The sequence below is a fragment of the Idiotropiscis lumnitzeri genome, chromosome 3, assembly GCF_059441095.1.
Source record: "Idiotropiscis lumnitzeri isolate Australia: NSW breed Sydney's pygmy pipehorse chromosome 3, RoL_Ilum_1.0, whole genome shotgun sequence".
In the NCBI taxonomy this organism is placed as follows: domain Eukaryota; kingdom Metazoa; phylum Chordata; class Actinopteri; order Syngnathiformes; family Syngnathidae; genus Idiotropiscis; species Idiotropiscis lumnitzeri.
In genome coordinates this window covers 230419-249745 of record NC_142393.1, presented here as the reverse complement: position 1 = coordinate 249745, position 19327 = coordinate 230419, and the positions used below count along the sequence as shown (strand labels likewise).

At 47.4% G+C, this 19327-nt stretch overlaps 3 protein-coding genes and 1 long non-coding RNA gene across 4 annotated transcripts in view; 3 read left to right on the top strand and 1 right to left on the bottom strand.

Annotated features, from left to right (window-relative positions):
• Nucleotides 1–1751: 1751 nt before the first annotated feature.
• LOC148339288 (uncharacterized) lies at nucleotides 1752–4738 on the top strand. Its single transcript, XR_015842547.1, has 2 exons — nucleotides 1752–2525; nucleotides 3640–4738. It is a non-coding gene; the product is annotated as an uncharacterized LOC148339288 (long non-coding RNA).
• Nucleotides 4739–5319: 581 nt separating this feature from the next.
• On the top strand, nucleotides 5320–8823 carry LOC148339287 (N-fatty-acyl-amino acid synthase/hydrolase PM20D1.2-like). Its single transcript, XM_088292190.1, has 13 exons — nucleotides 5320–5661; nucleotides 5793–5879; nucleotides 6427–6662; nucleotides 6865–6951; nucleotides 7028–7161; nucleotides 7233–7352; nucleotides 7416–7491; nucleotides 7557–7618; nucleotides 7702–7780; nucleotides 7848–7919; nucleotides 7981–8146; nucleotides 8222–8321; nucleotides 8444–8823. The coding sequence occupies exons 1-13, from the start codon at nucleotides 5466–5468 to the stop codon at nucleotides 8571–8573; spliced, it is 1545 nt and encodes a 514-aa protein (XP_088148316.1). The 5' UTR covers nucleotides 5320–5465; the 3' UTR covers nucleotides 8574–8823.
• Nucleotides 8824–10068: 1245 nt separating this feature from the next.
• The window catches only part of LOC148339283 (monocarboxylate transporter 2-like), a 43328-nt gene continuing 34069 nt past the window's right edge, over nucleotides 10069–19327 (top strand). Inside the window, exon 1 of the mRNA XM_088291223.1 lies at nucleotides 10069–11004. The gene's annotated coding sequence lies outside the window, so the exon portion shown is untranslated. The remainder of the gene's footprint in view (nucleotides 11005–19327) is intronic.
• On the bottom strand, nucleotides 11732–18909 carry LOC148339286 (acidic mammalian chitinase-like). The gene is made up of 11 exons (XM_088290610.1): nucleotides 18713–18909; nucleotides 18609–18638; nucleotides 18330–18534; nucleotides 15863–15919; nucleotides 15627–15792; nucleotides 15425–15549; nucleotides 15230–15353; nucleotides 14974–15156; nucleotides 13451–13570; nucleotides 12807–12939; nucleotides 11732–12713 (listed from the first exon to the last, which is right to left on the bottom strand). The coding sequence occupies exons 1-11, from the start codon at nucleotides 18735–18737 to the stop codon at nucleotides 12361–12363; spliced, it is 1521 nt and encodes a 506-aa protein (XP_088146736.1). The 5' UTR covers nucleotides 18738–18909; the 3' UTR covers nucleotides 11732–12360.

Here is a 19327-nt window from a genome sequence, read left to right as displayed (position 1 = left end):
TTTCGTCCCCCACCGACTCGAGTCACGCTGGAAGGTGCGCGGCGTTGCCATAGTTACAATTTATGTACAATATTGACACATGGCCACCTTCCTAATTTCTTCGGGGTGAAAATGTAGCCGGCGTTACGTGTCGGGAACGTTCAAAAACTGCCATGGTCCGTTTTTGTTTGCCCAGCTGGAGTGGGGGCGTTTCCTTCCAGCGCTTGTTCCTGTTCATGTCGTCATGTCTGGAGAGACACACCCACCAGCCACGCACCTGTCACTCATCAGGTCATTATTTACTGCATTTAAACACTCCACGCTGACTACTCAGTGTCGGAATATTCCTCTTGCTCATGTCCCAAGTTGTGAATTCTAGAATTCTATTTCCGGTTTCAGTTATTGATCGTCTCGGTTCAGCTCGCTCGTCAATTGGTTTTCCTTGCCCTTCTGCGGTCGGCGATTTTTGTTCGTTTTGTTCCTTGCCTTTTGCAAGCGTTTTTCGTTCCCGTCGTTATTCCCCTGGTGTGAGTTTTTCCACCAGCGTCTTTTGTTGCACTTTGTGGATATTGCGTTTGATTTTTTTTAGATATATAGTGTTCCTGTTTTTGTAAAAATAAATATCTTTGTTAAAATTCATCTCTCTGTGTCTGCACTTGAAGAGTCCTGATCCTATTTTCCAGCGGTTCTGGAAAATACCATTACAAAAACTCATTTTGATCCTCATTATTGTCTTCTTCATCGTTGATTTCTTCCGCTCATTTCGTCTTCATGTTTTTTGTATTTTTAATATATTTCTTTCAAGCTCGGTTCCGTCATTCTTGAAAAACACCCAGCGTGACATTAATACAAAATTTGTTGCATGTCCAGAACGTCGCAAACAGCGCTGGCTGTTTTAAAGCGCTTTTTAAATAAAGTTGAATTTTTTTTTTTTTTTTTTGCAAACTTTTGAGATTATTGAGGAGGCGAAATATTTGATGAGTGGAAATACGAGTGGCGGCAGTGAAGGACAACGCAAGAATATTCTCAGTGGCTGCAAAGATCAACTTGAGTGGCCAGCCTGAAAGGAAGGGAACAAACACAATAGAAGCCGCCCCCCCCACCCCCCTCCCAATTTCAGCCCCTCCCCCTTCAGCCCTTCTTTTATCCACACTGGACCGGTGGGCCGTTTGCCAATTTGAAGTCTGAAGAAGTGATTGGAGGAAACTGGACTCGTTTGAAAGCAGGAATGGCGTTCTCTCACTGTCTTTTGCTGACGTTTGCCACCTGAAGGAGAGATTTCTCATTGCTGTTTTCTGCGTCTTTGCGTCCGGGGAATGTCGAGGGGGGGTCTGACAACTTGCCATTCACGGAACGTTTTGACGGCGTTCAAAGCTTCGTTTCTCTCCCGCCTTTCATTGGGCAAGTGTTGCCTCCCTCCTGCTTGGACGCTAGCTCCGCCCCCCTCGCTCCTCATCGTCTCCCCATCCACGAGCAGGCTGAGAGGACGCCGGAGATGAAGCAGAAGGCAAGATTTTCACTTCCAGGGATGGGAAGACTTTTTGCGTTGACGTGCACGCGAGAAGACATCGTGTGGAGATTCGGCGTTTGCTTGGACAAAGCGCGTGGCCCACATCTGCATTTGGGATTCCAAACATCTGGCCGCAGCTGATTGGTGGAATTGGCTCCCAGCAGGCAGGTGGCAGTTGGGGGATTTCAGCTCATCTTGCTCGTGGCTAACGATCATCTTCTTGTCTGGAAAGAGTTTGGATCATTTCTGCTGAGATGTGCGTAAACCCGGCGGGCTCATTGGAAGTCTGGAAAGCCTTTCATCAACAAACAACTTTGCTTGCTTTGCTTGGAGCAGGTGCATGACAAGTGGAACAGAAGTGCCCTCCCAAGAACTGTGCAAAGTTGCAGCACAGGAAGTTGAGGGGAAAAACAGGGAAGGACGCCGTCTCAAAGAGGCTTTTGTTGTTTGAATTGGACACAAGAATGTCAGCCTGACAAATGCCTGGCCCCTCCCGAGTCGAATACGTCCGTCGCACTTGATACAAAGTCAACAAATGACGGCTTCCCTTTCAGCACTGCACGTTTTTTTCTTCTTCTATGCACAGCGGCGAGCCAGCAAATCAGAGTTGCGTGGCTTCATAGTTGCATTCGGCTCCGAGAGGAAAGTCAAAAGCGGCTGACGGCTCACGTAGTCGGGTGGCCCTTTTGTGACATGTCGGACGAGCGCGTGAACGCGAGACCCGTCGCCGAGTGCGTCGGAAGCCGTCGGCGATCGTCTGTCCTCGGACAGTTTCATTTTATTTGTGAACAGACGGCTTCGGAAGACGTTTCTTCGTTTGAACGTTATCGGCAACCCGCCCCTGGTTTTTTGTTTCCGACCTCGTTCGGCATCCGCACGAGCCCGCGACCGTGTCGTATGGCTTTCTTTTCCTACGTGAGCTCCCTCTCGCATTTCATGTAGGATTTAAAGCCATCGGACACACGGCGGACAGTCGACAAGAGGACGACCTTCAACGTGCTCAAAACGTTTTTGTTCCGTCACCAACTTGGACGAGGTTTGTCACCAACGTTGCCGCGTCACCAAAGCGCTATTTCAAATCCAACGTACGCACGGCAACTTTTCTCCTCGCAAGTGATCCACCTGGAGTCGAGCGCTCGCTCGGCCACGGCGTCACGCGCCCCCGGGAGGAGTCTTTCGTCGGGGCCACCTTGATGTGGTCGACGTCTTCAAAGCGGAAATAAAGGAAAAAATAAGAATCACACACAATTGGAAGTTTGAACTGTCAGATGCTCGGGTCATAGCGCGCATGCGCGAGTTGCGCCGCTGCAACGTTTGTCTCTTGTGGCACAGCAAACGTCACCGACGGCAAAAGCTGTCGTTTGCACTTTGGGACTGAAATGCAGAAAGAAGTCCTGGAAATATTCGAAACACAATCATTAGATTTTGTCCCGGGACACCAGCGTTCAGCGACTATGTCACGTCTAATTAAAAATAGTCGAGCCATCGTAGTACCGATTGCGCCGAAAATTGAGCAACTAAGCACGCCTAACAGATGCTGGGCTTTATTTCTTCATCCGATTGAAGACAAATTCTTGCCTCTCGCTTTGTCCTAATCTCAGTCCAAAGAGTCGACGGTTCGCAGCAGCGCATTTTCGTCTTCACGGCTGACCAAAACAGCAGCACCGGGCGCTGCTTTGTGATTGAAAGGTGCATGTTGTCAATGACGATGAGCTCCCGTTTTGTGTCGTCGGGCGGATTTTCCCACACGTGCTCCTTTTGGCCGCATCAGAGGACGTTTTCCAAAGTTCACGTTCACTTGACTTCAATTATAAAAGGCAGCTAACTTTGTTCAGATAAAAAAGGCCGGCTCCTCTCGAGGCGACTTGTTTTTGAAATTGTTTTCATGGTATGCCACTTTTTAGTGTGGCAAATCACACCAAACACACGCACTCCCTTTTTTGGGGTGGATTTGCTCTGCTTTTGTAAAGCAACAAAAACCAAAACGTTGGTCGTAAGAAGGTTGGCAGTTTTGGGGGTGTTTTTTTTTCCCAGCTGACAAATTGTGTTCCAAACGAAATTGCTGCCCTGCACTGATTTTGTTTTTTGTCGCTGGATGTCGCTGACGCGCAGCTACGGTAAATCCTCCTGCTGTTTTTGTTTCTGCTCAGGCAAGCATCCATCCATTTTGAACAGCGCCAGGTGGCGGGGGCGCCGGAGCCCATCTCAGCTGTCTTGGGGTCAAAGGTGAACTGGTCGCAGGGCACGTGCCGAGACGAAACGAACAACCATTCGCGGCCACGGCGTCACTGCGTGGGATGTGAGCCCACGTTGGCCGCACTCAAGTCAGGCGAGTCGACCGCGACGTCCTTCCTCAGAAGAGTCGCGCTTCAAAGCAAATTTTTGCCGCCTCAAAAACACGACCAGCATCGGATGCAATGTAGCCACACAGTCGTGTAGCAGGCATGTGTTCATCAAAAACAAGTAAAAAGAGAAAAAGCAGCGCACAGCTTTAATATTAAGACTACAATTATCTGTATTGATTTATGCACATAAAAAGCGGAATAAATCTTAATAATGCCATGAAAGTAGACAGTTCTTAACAAAATGACGTTAAAAGTGAATAACTGAATTGCGCCGTCTTGGAAATGCAGCAAGTTGCTGTCAAATGTGGCGTTGGATGGCAAGCAATCAAATGGTTGCAGCAGCAAAAAAATGACAGAAGCGCTCCAATGAAAGTCGCTCGTCCGTGTTGTATCATTTCATCGGTGTGCTTGTTTGCCGTCCTCGCTTGTTGGCAACGTGCACGAGCATCGCCGTTTTTGTTTCCTCATTCAGGGACACTTGAAGCTCAAACGCTGTTGCTGCCTGACGAGCTCAAGTGGGAAATACACTCAGTCACGCGTGTCTTTATTGGCGCTCGCTCTCCTGCAGTTGTGGACGAATGAGCAAGCTCACATGCAGTCCTGCATCAAAAAAAAAAAAAAAAGCACCAGGCCTGGGATGGATATTTGAGCTTTGGTCATTCGTGCGTCTTGTTCCTCTGTCGTGTGAAAGAAGACTCATCACTTCACAGGACAAAGACACAGAAAGGACAAACTCGCCATTTGATTATTTTATTTTTTTGCACCAAGCAGGAAAGCTTAATTGTATCTTTTCTGACTACAGTAGGCATGAAATGTTTGAGCGATGTCAAATATATCGCCTGCTAAATGTGCTCAAATTGGATTTGTATTGTCATCTTTTCCAATTAAAGGGGTGCTCACCGTGTGTTTTTATGTTCTTTCGGATGACACACGGTTGAAAGTCGTCAACGTGTGTATTCAGGTCAAATGCAAAAAAAATAAATAAATAAAGTTATTTAGTTGTCACGTTCTTCCCAAAATGTTTTACGATATGAGAAACCGTGAAACAACACGTCTACACTTTCACAAAATGTATTTCTGATGTCGAGAAATTTGAAGCCATGTGTGTTACGTGGATTTAAATGAAGTAAAAGGCTCTGATTTTAAATTGACATTTTTCTAAAGACACCAAGCCCGGCTTTGTGTTTATATTTCATTTATTACCTTCACACTTTATTTCATAGGACTGTTTCACAATATATAACGGGATTTGTGTCGATTCAATTTTGTAGATACGTATAGTGATTTGATTTGTTCCTTCTTAGTCCAGCTTTTGTCAAACGTGCTCGACTTAAGATGGAGAAATCATCTACAAACTAGTTGCACTTTTTTCAATTTCAATTTTGATAGTTTTAATGTTGAAGCAGCTGAAAAAAAATGTTCGCGCAGGTGAAAATAAAAAATATTGAAGCAGGTGCCACTTTGCTTCCGTGTTGACGGCGCACTGCTTGTGACGTCATTACTCGACGCATGCGTGTCGGCTCTGGCGTCAGCTGACTCAACTGTCACTGTTGACGTTTTGGACGCATTGGGAACAATTCTACTTGAGGCGTTGGACTTGTTCGTGGCCAGGTCAAGGTCACAAGGTGACGATGACGACATTTGTGAAGCTTCTTTTCGCGAGTGGATTCGCTCTTGTTTTCATTCTGCTTACGATAGCGACAATTCGAACGCTGACGCTGGACGCGAACGTCGGCGGACTTCAGCTCGCACGTTGGGAAACGACGAACCACATCTCGCTTGATCTCGACCGGCGGAAGCGAGAAGAGCTCCTCGGCCAATTTCAAGGTATGCCGTCACGTGACGTATTGTGACGCGCGTCAAGTCACGCGACGTGAAGTGTGTCTGTCCTTCGCTAAGAAGCACAAAGTGGAAGGGAAGCCTCGTCTTCTTTTCTTTTCTTTTTCTTCTCCCTGCAGAGGCCATTCGCATCCCCACGGTGTCATTTTCACCCACGGAGAGCAACACGACAGCTCTGCTTCAATTCAACTCGTTTCTGCGGAGAGGTAACGCAACATTGCTTTGCAAAGTACACAGCTGTTTGCCAACAAGTCACGAGCACAACACGAACCGACACAAATGCGAAATCCAGCAAGTCGCCGTGCACGTGTGAACGTTCACATTAAGTTTGCTTAAGTCAACAAATTTGGACTGAGATTTAAAACTGCTCAAAAAGACCACCACTCGGTTTGGATCAATCAAAATGTAATTTACCCTCAAGGGGAATCTTAAAGCCCTTCTGCGTTGCAAATGTTTACACCGATGCCAGTTTACATTTTGTCCAAAGCGGGACTTGATCTGGCGCTCTCAATTTCCAAGTAGTTGATGTCAAGTCGACAAACGTTGGAAGAGCTCATTTTACTTTTTTTTTTTTTTTTTTGCTGATGACAACAAAGTCTTATTTCCGCATGTGCAAGCTCCACCTCTTTCCACCGACTTTCACGTCACGCCAACCGAAAGGAATCAAATGCGAACAACATGTGTCGCTTCTCGTCTCTCCGAAAGAGTCGCCATTGTTTCAGCCTTCTCCGTCTTCTTCTCTCGTCTTGCCAGCCTTCCCGACGCTTTTCACGTCGCGTCTGGTCCGCCATGAAGTGGTGGCCAACTACAGCCACCTGTTTTGGGTGCCGGGGTCGCAGGCCGACTTGCTGCCGTACTTGCTGTTGGCTCACGTGGACGTGGTGCCCGCCAGCGAGGCCGACGGCTGGGTGGCGCCGCCTTTTGCCGCCCGGGAGATGGACGGTTTCATCTACGGCCGAGGGACCATCGATGACAAGAGCTCTCTGACGGTGAGAGAAGATTTTCATTGTCTCGGTGGCGGAACGCGAGCGGCTGCTGACCTCAACTTAAATGATGAGCGCAAAAAGAAGAAGGAGCCGGAACGTGTCGTCGCTTGTTGTGTGCACGTGACCCGGGCCCTCGTTTGCGTCTTCGGTTGCCAAAGTGCGCTCAGCTGACCCTCGTGATTTTTTGTCCCGTGTCTTTTTGCAGGCAATTCTTCAGGCCTTGGAAATCTTGCTGATGAAAGGCTACGCACCGCGCAGAGGATTGTACGTTGGTCTCGGCCATGATGAAGAAGTAACCGGACTTTCCATACGCACGCTGGCGACGGATGATGTGAGAATGGAGCGGTCATCTTTTGTGTGTGCGGAAGGTGAGCGGTCACCAGGGCGCCATGAACATCGCGCGAGTGCTGAAGCAGCGCAACGTGCGACTCGCCTTCGTGCTGGATGAAGGTTTGGCGGTGCTCGATGGCGTCATCAGCGGCCTGGACGGCCCCGCCGCTTTGTGAGAACGCCACGTCGCGGTCACGTTGTTCTTCCGACGGGCGAACGATGAGTTGGAACGTTTTGTCGTAGAATCGGCGTAAGTGAGAAGGGCCTGGCCGTCGTCAAGCTGAGTGCGTCCGCGCTTCCGGGCCACGCGTCCATGCCGTCCAGGGAGAGCAGCATCGGCATCTTGGCTGCAGCGGTCAAAAGGTTTTAGTTTTTTAGTTTTTCTTTTTTTACGTCGTCCATTTGTACAAAGTTGCTCTCGCTCAGGCTGGAGGACAACCCGATGCCGATGTTATTCGGCCGAGGACCGGAACGGCAAACATTTGAGCACCTCGCTCATAAGGTACATTTCCGTGATACGACTCGTTGACGTTTCGTGTGCGTGAAAGCTGCTTTTGGTGATTTTAGTTTGGGCTGCCATTGAAGTTCGTGCTGTCAAATTTGTGGCTTTTTTCTCCACTTGTTGGCAGGTAATTGTCGCCTCACATAAAGTCATCCCCCCCGCGTGTTTTTGTACGTACTTGCACAAAAATGGGCATGTGTTGTGGCGCAGGTTCCTTGAACAAAAAGCCGACTCCAACGCCTTCGTACGGACGACGACCGCCGTCACGGTCTTCAACGCGGGCGTCAAGGTAACGTCCTTCAAGCTCGGTTGCAGTCATTCGGAGTGATTGTCAACATTTTTTGTTGACTTTGCAGTGGAATGTCATTCCCTCGCTTGCTGAGGCGTATGTGAATCTCCGAATCCACTCGGCACAGTCGTTACAAGAGGTATGAGGTCCGATTTGGTCCGTCGGGCGTTTGTAGCGTCAAATGTTTGGTTTCCGTCTAGGTCCTGGAGCTCATCCGGCTTACGGTTGCCGACGGGCGCGTGAAGATCGAGCTCGTGGAGGGCTTCGATCCGTTACCCGTCAGTTCATCCGATGACCACTCGTACGGCTTCCAGATCATCAAGAAAACGGTGTTGGACATGTTTCCCAGCGTAGCGGTCGCTCCAGGTCAGTGCGGTGCAAACCGCCGAAACGGGGCGGCCGGCGGTCCTTAACGGTGTCGCTCAATGTTGAAATGTGCAGGCGTGTGCGTCGGCAACACAGACAGTCGACACTTCAAAGATCTCACCGACGACATTTACCGCTTTGCCCCATTGTGGTTTAAACCGGGCGATGCGAAAAGGTAAGAAGGCGCGATCGCAGGGTGCTGATGATCGACTCAAAGCTCGCAATTCAGAAAATGATCTGCGCCCCCCACCCCCCCCAAAAGGTTTTATGGGGAATGTTTTGTTCCTCTTTTCTTAGGTTTCATGGCATTAATGAAAGAATTTCCAGAAAGAATTATGAGGAGCTTGTTGTGTTCTACTCCCGACTGGTCCAAAACTGTGACATTCGCCAACTTCCCGAGCCGCACACTTCCGTCCATGAACTCTAAATTCGTGGAAGTGCAACATCAACAAAGTCGTCATCTTCTCCTGAGGACGAAACGTGTCAACCTTGACGTCCAAAATGCAAATCCTTCAATGTGACACCGGTGCCTAGTCGACTGCAGCTTTGTCAACTTCCCAACGTGGAAATGTGAACGTTGCCTTCAGTGCAAATGCTCTAAAGTCAGCAACTAAAGTTTGATTTGATTGGAGCGCATCTCTACGTTTGGTGCTGGTTCAATACACGAATGAACTTGTTTGGATGGGCTCATGCTTTCAACATATCACCACTAGAGGTCTCCCAAATAGACGTTTGCCAAAAAGCAAAAAAACAGCCTAACCAAAACCATCACTTGCACGTTGCAGAGTCTGTATCGAGTGTGAGTTTTGTCTCTTGGGGCCACGCAGAGAAAGATGAAATCCAACAAAAATCAACTTGTCGTTTTATGAGGGGAAGTGAAGAACGGCGACAAGATAATCACTTTGTTGAAGATAATCAATGTAGACGATCTTGCCGTGCTATAAACATAAAAAACAAACACGCATCCATCTCATTCTGCAAGATGCTGATTAGGAAATGTTTGTCAAGGCGTTTCATAAAAATAGACGAAGGCAAACAGCACAAATAATGTTGACCATTGTGAGAGTATGTAAATAGTTTGTGTATTTTTAATCATGTTTTTTTATACACTATTTGTAACAATGATAATTACACACACACTCACAGACACGCACATCATTGCTTCAGCACACATGCGCACACCCACACGCTTGTTTGGGTTTCACTTTCCATAGGTTTCGTTTTTCTCTGAATAAAGTCCAGAGGGATGGGCGAAGAAGTCAGTGAGAGTGCGGGAGATTGAACTGGCAAGACGCCTACTTCACCTCCTGGCTTCTCCTCCCATCGCGATGGAGAAAAGACAAAACCTTCCCTGGTTATTCCTCTGGTTCTCTGCATTTAATTCAGTCTAATGAAGGCGTCAGGACCTTTTAAACCTGACACCATCCACTGGAAAGTGTCAATTTCCTTCATGGGAAATATTTTCTTAGCAAGTGAGTCATTTCAACGCTTTCCTTGTAAGTGACGTGAGCTCATCTTGCCATCTTGGTGATGAAAAGCGCCACTTGCGTCTGCACTGCATCCTCCTTGAATGCTGCGCTTTGCAGTTGCAGTTCTGCCAATATTTCATGGTGACGACCTTAACCCGAGGAGATGCAAAATTGTTGGTGGGCCATGAGGCATCGTCATGACGACATGAGCCACGGACGGATGCCGAGCGTCTGCTGCTCGTTGCTATTCACGGCCTTGCTGAACGAGCCGTTTGGAGTGCTGGAAGACGGACTTGCTCGGGCAAGGAATTTGTCAGTGTCCGACGTCATCACGTTCTGGGAGTTGGCGTCGCTGCTCAAACTGTTGAAAAGGTTTCAAAATTGTCGTGCGCTCTTGCTCGCATGGATGGGGGGTGTTAACATATACAACGTCGTCACTCTTAAAACCACTTTGCGTGTGATGCTTTGAATCGAGCCCTGCGGTGGGCGTGTAGGGAGCGCTAGTGAGAAACGCTGATGTTGGCCTGTAGGTGGGGCTAGTGAACTAATTATTGCAGTGGCGATTGGTCGAAGTAGAAGCGGGAACACGCGCGACGTGATTAGTACACAAAAGTCAGCCGGGAGTGCTACGTGAGCTGCAACGATCGAGCGAACGACGAAGTTTGGATGAAAGGAGAAGGTCAATGAAAGTTTTCAATAATAGCAAAATCGAGGTGTCCGAGAGTGCGTAGGAGACGTGCATTTTTAAAGGCGACTGAAGCGCTCACGGCCGTCGGTCAAATGTCGCTTCTCAAGACTGACAGTCCGCAAGTCAAAGAGCATAAAAGTCTCGCTTGGTCTGCTCCGATTGCCGACGCTCAGTCTCGTTCCTCCCCACGTGGACACTGAGTCGGGACATGGACGGTGGAAGGGAGTCAAGATGATCACGTGGTCCACAACGTTGGCTGCGGGATAACGGTAACCGTACCGTAGTAATGACGCAGAAAGAGCATCCGAAAAAAGGCCGAGTGGCAGCTGAGGACGGCGCCGGTGTGGTGGCCCACTCCTGAATCCGAAGGAGTACCTGGCTTGGCACCACAGCCTCCCCCCACCGCGAGGGCGTAGTCATGGCAACGGGAGGATCTTGTACCAGGATGGGAAAAGGATTTTCAGCGACCGATTTTCTCTGCTCTTCAACACTTCGACCCAGCTGGCATCACGTCGTGGTGTTGAGCAGGAAGGGCCCGAGCGTGTCAGACAGCCTCCTCGTCGTCGTCGTCGTCGTCGTCGTCGTGGTTGTTATCCCGCTCGAGTGCGCACCCGCGAAATCCACCGCAGAGAGTTGGCCGCGTCCCGAATGAATCGACAAGGGACTCGTTCTTCTGGCATCCGACGGACTTCCACTCTCAGGTCAGAGATTGTTTTACTTTGTTTTGGGTTTTTTTTCAGCGCCATGATGCGCAAGTCCCGGTGACCCGGCAAGCTATCAGCGGCTAATCTGGGTCGCTGCGTGCTGCTGTATGCTAGTTGTCAAGCTAACAGGCGGGAGCTAGCCCCCACCCCAATTAAAATACTTAGCATAAGATGGAATGCAAAATTATCTCCAAAATGTAAAAGCGTCGCGCGTGGATCCAATTGAAACGTAATTGCATTGAAACCGAACCAAGGCCGCCCATGTTTGACTGAATCAAACACAACTTTCCATCTTCGATTGTAATTTTGTACTTTTTCTTTAAACAAAATGTTTGTTAAATGTTCGGTATGAGTTTACTTCTCAATTTTTTTTTTTAGCTTTGAAAATAAATCTCTTTCCTACATATATAATAATTAACTCTATAGCACCACTGCAGTTTTTTAATAGCATCGCTCCTATCTCACATATTGGATGACCTGTTTTAAATGTCCACTGAAACGATATTTTTCAAATTTTTCCGGGTGTTTATATTTGTCATCGCCCGATATGGTGTCTTCAACTTAATTTCCCGAGTTGGGTGTGTGTTATTGGCATGTCTGGAGATGTTGGATGTGCCGGACATTTGCATGGCATGCGACGAGCGTGTTATTGGCATGACCAAAACCTGTGACTGAAAATGCTGATTGAAAATGGAAAAGACTAATGAAAATGACTTAAAAAGACTTGACTAATGATGCAATTTAATGAATAAAAATGTCTACAGACGAGTTCCATACATGCAATGCAGCAGAGATAAGCCGCCGTAAACAAAACAGCTTTCGGATTGTGTTTGTGGACCACATTGAATATATCCGCTTTAAAGGGTATGGGACATGAAAAAAATAGCCTAACAACTTTTTGAAGAATTTCAATGATAACTTTTGTAAAAAATGAAATGAAAAGGCTTAAAAAAGATGGCGAAAACTAAAAAGATACTTTGATGAGCTGGGTCCGCCCACCGGCCCATTGGGGTCATCTTCACACTCTGAAGATGATGACAAGCTGTCTTTAAGTGCTGGTCTTGCCGTTTTGATCGTTTCGTTAAAGGAGAAAGAAAATGAATGAGAAGGAAAAGCACGCCAAGCACACCACAAAGTCTGAGATGTGGCACGATGACGTCATAGCAGACTTCGTCTTGAGTTCACTATCATGTTGGCCCCGCCCCGCCTGCAAGATTTTCAAAGCGTAACGCTAAATCCATGAGCATGTGTATCAATTTGACAAACCGTTCTTTGTGACATGTTTTTTGTTTTTGGTTAATACAACATATTAAGATTGCTGAAACATTTTTTGAGCAAGCCAAAACTTTCAAATTACTTTGGCCAATCACAGCACTTGCATTTGCTGTTGAAAACGAGATCAGCGGGACATTTATGGACGTATGTGTGACCGTGGAAGCACTGATAAAACGTGTGTATGTCGTCATTCTTCTCATACAGATTGTCAGCCTTGTCGGCACAGAAGCCACTTCCAGAAGCGGTCGTTGTGGTGCTCGGTGCGGTGGTGGTCGCCGGCGTCGCCGGCGTGCTCTCGGGTGCTATTGTTCCCGCGGCTGTTGTGCTCGCGCTCTCTGTCGTCATTGGGCTCGCCGGTGCCGTTGAGGTTTCAGCGGGTTCGACTGTAGCCTCTGGCGGCTTTGTCGTTGACTGCGGCCATGTTGGGAAATCTGACAAGATGAAGTAGACGAGCACTGAGTAGATTAGCCACGGGCTATTAGAAGTTTTCAACAGATGGGATTGTTTTGCGAACAATTCCAGACCTGAATCCAGAAGAGTGCGCAAGTAACTGATGAGCGGATAGCTTCCTTGTCCGCAGAAGTTTCCGGCAAAATCATCAAGATCCAGAGCCCAGACAAAAGCCCCGCCAAAGTTTTCCTCTTTCAGGTACTGCGTCTGTGGGACGTCATTGACACGTAGACTGACTTTCAAAGCTTTTGAACTGATTGGTGACGGAAATAAGCAGCACAAAATGCCCGGACACTTGTACGGTTTTTATTTGCTGTAACCGTTTCTGTTTGTAGCCAATAAATTTGATCCCGTGCAAAAAAGATGTTTAATCGCCTTCCAAGTGGCGCGTCATTTGAAAGGAACGCGGAACGTGCTGAGTTCCGCTCGAGAGCAATGAGCCAAATGTCCTTTGCCAATTCCAAGCAGTTTTTTTTGCTCTTTCTTTCTTGTTTCATATTTATTTGCAAGTGCACGTACGCGGCCACATGCTGTTCGAGGAAGACCTGTCTGACGGGGTCAATCAAAAGTGAAGAGGATTATTGCTGTAAATGCAAAATTTGTTTTCTGCTCGGCTTGATGAAAGCAGCGGCCGTGTGTTGGTTCGAGCTCCGACAAAATTATCTCCATTTCCAAACGGTAACGATGAGTTCATCATCAAGTTGACCTTTCATATTACCTTAATTTCAAAGCTCTGTGTGTTATCGAAGCCGACCCACTCATTGGCTTGAACGGCATACGGCACCTTCTGCTCCTCGATCCAATGGAGACTTCCTCCTTGATTGAGGAACGTGCAAATCTGTTGAGATGAAATGAACGTCAGTCCGCTCCGCGTCCTAATCGCCTTGGCGACAGCTTGCACGTCAACTGCATGTGAGCTGAGTTGGTGGACTGCTTTTTGTCGCGCAGTTCCTACTCAAAGCTAGCAAGCTGCGGTTGTCTGATGTCCACAAAAAGATTGGTCGCGTCGCGCACACGACGACAGAATGTTTGATTTGTTGCGTGTGTGTAGCCTTCTTAATCCAGCTCGGGACCGTTTCAACTCTTCTGGTTGCTGGAAGCTCGTATGTCACGGAGCTGCCACTGCTTGCAAGTGTGCGTGCATGTAGCAAATGCTTTTTTGTTGTTGTTGTTGTTGTCAGGGTTTTGGAACAGTTTTGTAAAGTTGCCATCCGTTTCGTTTTCCTTACTGTAAAAAAACAATTGGAACACGTTTGAAGGAATATGTTTTGATGCCGTACCTCACTGAGAGCAAAGAATTGCGGGGGCATCGAATGATGGCATCGCCAACTTCATTTATGGCGGGAGAGAATTGCCAACTTGTCTTGTTTGTATCGGCTGGAGTCAGTCAAAGTGCAAAAACTCTTTTGCCAACTCACACATGTGCAACATTAGAACAGGAAATGTGCACAAGTCAGCAAATCTTTGATCATTATTGGATTTAAAAGAACATCAAACTAAAAGGAAACACTGTTTAATGGAATAATCATTTTTCCAATTTTTAACTTTTGGGGGTGGCACTGCCTCACTTGCCAACCCTGACTATACATTCCTGCTCTTCGCATTCCGATTTCTTGAGGAATGTCAGCGTTGATATGATTGGAGGTATTCGATGCTTTGAAGCTTATCTGTTCATCTTGACCAAGTTTGCGTTGGGCCGATCTCAAGGTCCAAGATCAGATTGTGAACAAAGACTGCTTTGTTTAAAAAAGCTGATGTTCAACAGTTTTTTTATTTTTTTTATTTTTTTATTTTTTACTGTGCAAGTGCGTGTCGCCACGCCCGCTGTTGATGATGCAGATGGCATTCTTATTCGTCTTGAAATCTTATTCTTTTCACTTTTTTATCAGATTGTTTGATTTGGATGGCCGAGTGGTCTACGGCGCCGCGTTCAGGACCCAGTCTCCCCAGGAGGCCTGGGTTCGAATCTCGAATTTCCCCATTGTGGGACTAATAAAGGGCAAATTATTATTATTATTATTATTTCGTTGGACTTTTTGTCATGTTTTCTGCTTCACTTTTCTTTTTTTCCTTCTCTGGGGTGTTTTCTCCTCACAAAGCTGACGGCAAGCTCAAGCTTCCTTTTTTTTTTTTACTTCTTTGTTTTACTTCCTCATATCACTGCCACATATTTTATTGAAAAAGCATCACGAGTCTCAATGACTGATCGTGACGAAAGATGTGCGGCGAATGTCGACCGACCTCGTAGAAGGACCAAAAGCCAGCTTCCCGCGTGTAGCTCCCAGCTGAGGCCGCTCCGGCGGCAGGTGCGCCAACGCTATTAGCTGCTGAAACGGTGCGAAATGTGCGGCCGTACGTGGCAAAACCAAGATTGAGCTTGTCAAGAGGAGCTCCTTGGTCTCGCCAGTATTTCATCGCAAAGTCCTTGAAGAAGGGCGACAGAAACAAGTTTGTTTGCGCGGTCGGATTTGCAGGTGCTTCTCGAAATGGCACTCACCACGTTGTAGTAGATGTTGTCCCCTTGATCGGAGTGGGCTTGGTACAGGGGGCTGTTGTGACCCGTCATGGGGTCCCAAGCGCCGTGGAAGTCATAGGTCATGACATTGATGAAGTCGAGAAAGCTGTTCGACGGACGGCACAGAACGTTTTGTTGCGACCAAAGGACGGACGGAAGGAGCCAAAGAGGACTCACCTTGACACTTTAGCAATCTCGTAACCACTGTCGATCATTCCCTTGCCGGCCGCAACTGCAGCCGTGAGTAGCAGACGCGGGCGACTCGTTTGTGTGGCTTCATCCTCGTAGGCGGCCATTAATTCCTACGTGTCATTGCGCAACAATTTGCAGTCATCGATCAAGATAAGCACTCCTGTCATTTCCTGTTCTGTCAACTCACCTGACAAAGCACCGTAAACTTCTCCTTGTCCACCGGAGGGCTTCCTCGCGCTCCGGGGTACTCCCAGTCCAGATCCAGCCCATCGAAGCCGTACTGTCGCAAGAACTTGATGGAAGACTGGATGAACGTCTGGCGGTTGGCACGAGTGGAAACCATGCTCGTAAATCTGCACCAATGGAGAGCAGACACTGCAAAGGCCTCACAGTAATATTCACATTTGAAGTTTGGAAACTTACTGAGCAGTTCCAAAGTTCCAGCCACCAACTGCGAGCAAAGTCTTCAGCTGGGGGTTTCTGCGTGACAACCGCATTCATAATTTCAAGTGAGACAATCCTTGCCAGCAAATGTTGAAGACATGAAGTACAACATCAACACAGTTGGGTTCCCCAAACGTGCGCTGGAGGACCCTGAAATGTTCATAAGTGGCGATGGTCGTTTTTGTGTTTGTGCCTGGCGGTTGGCTGGCGACCAATTATTCACGGTGTTGCTCACGTTTCGCCCAAAGACCGTCTGCAAGCGCTGCAATGGTGCCGGTAAGTAGGGCTGGGCGATTAACCGAAAATTTACCGTTACCGAAATTTATTAGAATGACCGACATCATTTTGCCCATGTCGGTAAATTCGGTGTCTAAAAAAAAAAAATGAAAAAGGAAAGTCTTTTCTGTCTGCGGCAATGTTCATGCCTCTTTAAGTCTGCTCCAGCGCATGTAGTCACGTGACTCAGGCGCTGTAGAAGAATGTAAACACAAGACGCGTTCGTAGCTGGCGATTCAAATTCAGAAGCGGCTGACACGGCTAAAGACGAAGTAACGTTAGTTGAAATTGGTCTTGTCGCGCTTGTCCCAAAAAGAAATTCGACATCTGTCGTTTGGAAATGTTTTGGGTTCCATAAAGACGATGTTTGCGCAAAAGAACATGAACTACAAAGTGCGTCGTAAGCACCTGAAACAGCGCGTCCAACCTTTTCTTTTTCACCACCCACAACACAACCATGCTGTTGACTTGGAGCTTGTGCTAAAAGTTCAAAGTGAGAAGCAAGGTTGGACAAGTGACAACAGCCCACTAACGGAGGCGAAACCATACGAGAGAACGTCTCAGTGGTGGACGGGATAGCCTAGCACATAGCTAAAGATAGAGCTCCTGAAGTTACAGTGGAGCGCACAGGATTTAAACGCCTCAGGAACGTAGCCGACAAGAGGTACGAAAATATTTGCCGCAAACAGCACTTCCCGATATGGACAACATCGGGACGGGAGCGGAGACATGTCGAGCATTTTGCATCCACATCCGACTTGTGGTCGAGTCGCAACATGCATCCCTGTTTGAGCCTGAAATGTGCAGTACATAGACGACAAGTGGCGACTGCGCACCGGAGTACTCGAGACGGCACATTTTCCTGATGAAGCACACGCGTTTGTTTGGCACTGGCATTCCATTGATTTTTTTTTTTTCATTTTATTTAGCATTTTGTTTACAGGCGACTAGTGCCTTTGCACATGGCATTATTTATATTGTTTACAAGATACCTTTACACAAATCTAAGCATTTGCAAATGGCATTACACCATCTCGGCACAATCTATTTGCAGGAAAAGATTTTGTGAGAGGTACCCTTTTTTTCCTGTTCTTTGTGACATTGTTCAAGTCATGCAAAGCAAGCTATTTTGAATGTTTATTCAAATGATTTTTGTACTTCTATTTTTCATTGAAAGTAATGTGTACCAGTTGGTCAATAAAAAAAAAGCAGTTAATATGCATTTTCTGCATTTATTTTGATTTTGGTCCCCAGGGGGAATTTATCGTGCATTTATCGTTATCGAGGTAAAATTGCCCAATTTATCGCGATATTGATTTTAGGTCATATCGCCCAGCCCTACCGGTAAGGTTGGAAGAACATTTTGGTGGCTTGGCTCTTTTGTCTTTCTGTGTCACTTTGTGTGGGCTTCTTGTCTTTCATTGACTTGGCCAGATGGCCTTAAGATGCACATTCGGTGGCAGCCTAGCTTTGAGCGCTGCGAGCTAGCTGCGTCCCGGCTACGCGATTACCCTGCCTGAGTGAATTGCGCTTTCGGGTTCACTTCACTTTTGATTCTCGTCATTTGATAGTGTTTTGAACATTTGCAAATCCTTTGAACAACAGTATACTCGACAGCTTTTGTCTGCGGCAATGCTCGTTTTAAATCGACTGTTCTCTGAGAAACGTTGAGCTGAGTTGAATATGCTACAAAATATTGTGGAAACCCAAATGATTATTGAGCGTTGTTAAAAGTGCTGGTGACGCAACACAGTGGTAAACGTGGCCTTGTCCCAGCTGCATGTTGCAGACATCAACTTGGCAACGAGGGGGGGGGGTGCAATATTTGTGAAGAAATAACACCGACAATGTAATTAGTTTGAACATGAAAGCGTCTGTATTTGGAGTGTGTGTTGGTGCGCAAATCATTGTATTGTTTGGACTTAGGTTTGACACAAACGTCCTAAAATTGAATGGAATTGCGCTCGTTAAAATACGGACCTCGGCTCACTAAATTCAAAGTAGCTCCACCGTTAAACGCAAACACTTGATCGTTGATCGTTTCGACACTTGCACACGTATGAATGGTCGCTTTGGATTGATGCGCTCGCAGATGTAACAGTCATTGAACGCTCCTGTCCAATGTCCGTCCCCACTAAAGAGAAGTCGGCGGTGGTCTGCCTCAACTTGCCTGTTCTTGAGTTGGTTGAAGGATCGATACAGAACGTCATCGTTCCACTCGTAGGTTGACAGCTCGTTTGAGGGGCTGATGATGGAGAAGGCGTAGATCAGGTGCGTGCACAGGTGGGGGTCCACATTTTCTGGCACATATCTTCCAGCGCCTGGCCTGTACTGGGACCAGTTGGTAAAGTAACACACCAGCTTGCTGGAGGAGACTGTTGGAAAGAGACGGAAGGAAATGAATCAAGCTGCCACTGTTGGACCGAACATTCAGGAGCAAAAGACGTACCAACTTGAAGGCACATCAAGAGGGACAGTCCTGAAAAAGACACATCAACAGGATTATGTTTGCGACTGTCTGTCTTGGATTCAAATGGAAAAGAAGAAGCTTACCAGCCAACAGTTTTTGGTGAGCCATGTCTTTGTCCCGCCGCGATGACCAGAGACGGTGACAGATGTCAATTGTTCTGTCCAAGTTTGTTTGCTGGAAGCAGCTTCTAACCTTTTGCAGTCTTACCTGGTCGGATGCGATTGGCTGGGTGTGTTTGTTCTGGGCGTGGGAGCGGATTTTATAGGACGCTCGGGGGGGGGGGGACAAAGGCTGCACGCCGCCCTGGCGACAGAGATGCTCTCTGAAACACAATTTCCGCTGAGAAACGCAAGGCAGTTGAGGAGCTCAGATGATAGCGATTTTGGGTAGAACATAAATCCGGATAACGCAACAGCGGTTATGTAAAGACTCCCTTGTCGATAAGCACATCTTGATAAATGCTCCTATGATGCCTTTGCTTCCTCACATGCAATCGGACGCTTGTAAACCAGCGTCTCTCTCCTTCCTCTGACTTGCAGCGCCTCATGCTGAACTCTGGACTTCAACTTGCCCTCGTTGCCTTCGTCGCACTTTTATTCTGGTGAAAGGATGACACCACTGCCTTTTTATCTTGTCTTGTCATGTTCAAGTTGTCCACGTTGGCCTTGTCTGCACGAGCTGACTGGCAATGAAACTTT

What these genes read in the sequence shown, in the direction of transcription:
- LOC148339287 (XM_088292190.1), top strand. Translation starts at nt 5,466, where the DNA reads ATGACGACATTTGTGAAGCTTCTTTTCGCGAGTGGATTCGCTCTTGTT. An exon ending in CTGGACGGCCCCGCCGCTTT is followed by an intron (nt 7,162 to 7,232) that starts GTGAGAACGCCA and finishes GTTTTGTCGTAG; the next exon opens with AATCGGCGTAAGTGAGAAGG. An exon ending in TTTTCTCCACTTGTTGGCAG is followed by an intron (nt 7,619 to 7,701) that starts GTAATTGTCGCC and finishes GTTGTGGCGCAG; the next exon opens with GTTCCTTGAACAAAAAGCCG.
- LOC148339286 (XM_088290610.1), bottom strand. Translation starts at nt 18,737, where the DNA reads ATGGCTCACCAAAAACTGTTGGCTG. An exon ending in TTCAACCAACTCAAGAACAG is followed by an intron (nt 15,920 to 18,329) that starts GCAAGTTGAGGC and finishes GTTGTCACGCAG; the next exon opens with AAACCCCCAGCTGAAGACTT. An exon ending in CACAGAGCTTTGAAATTAAG is followed by an intron (nt 12,940 to 13,450) that starts GTAATATGAAAG and finishes GACGTCCCACAG; the next exon opens with ACGCAGTACCTGAAAGAGGA.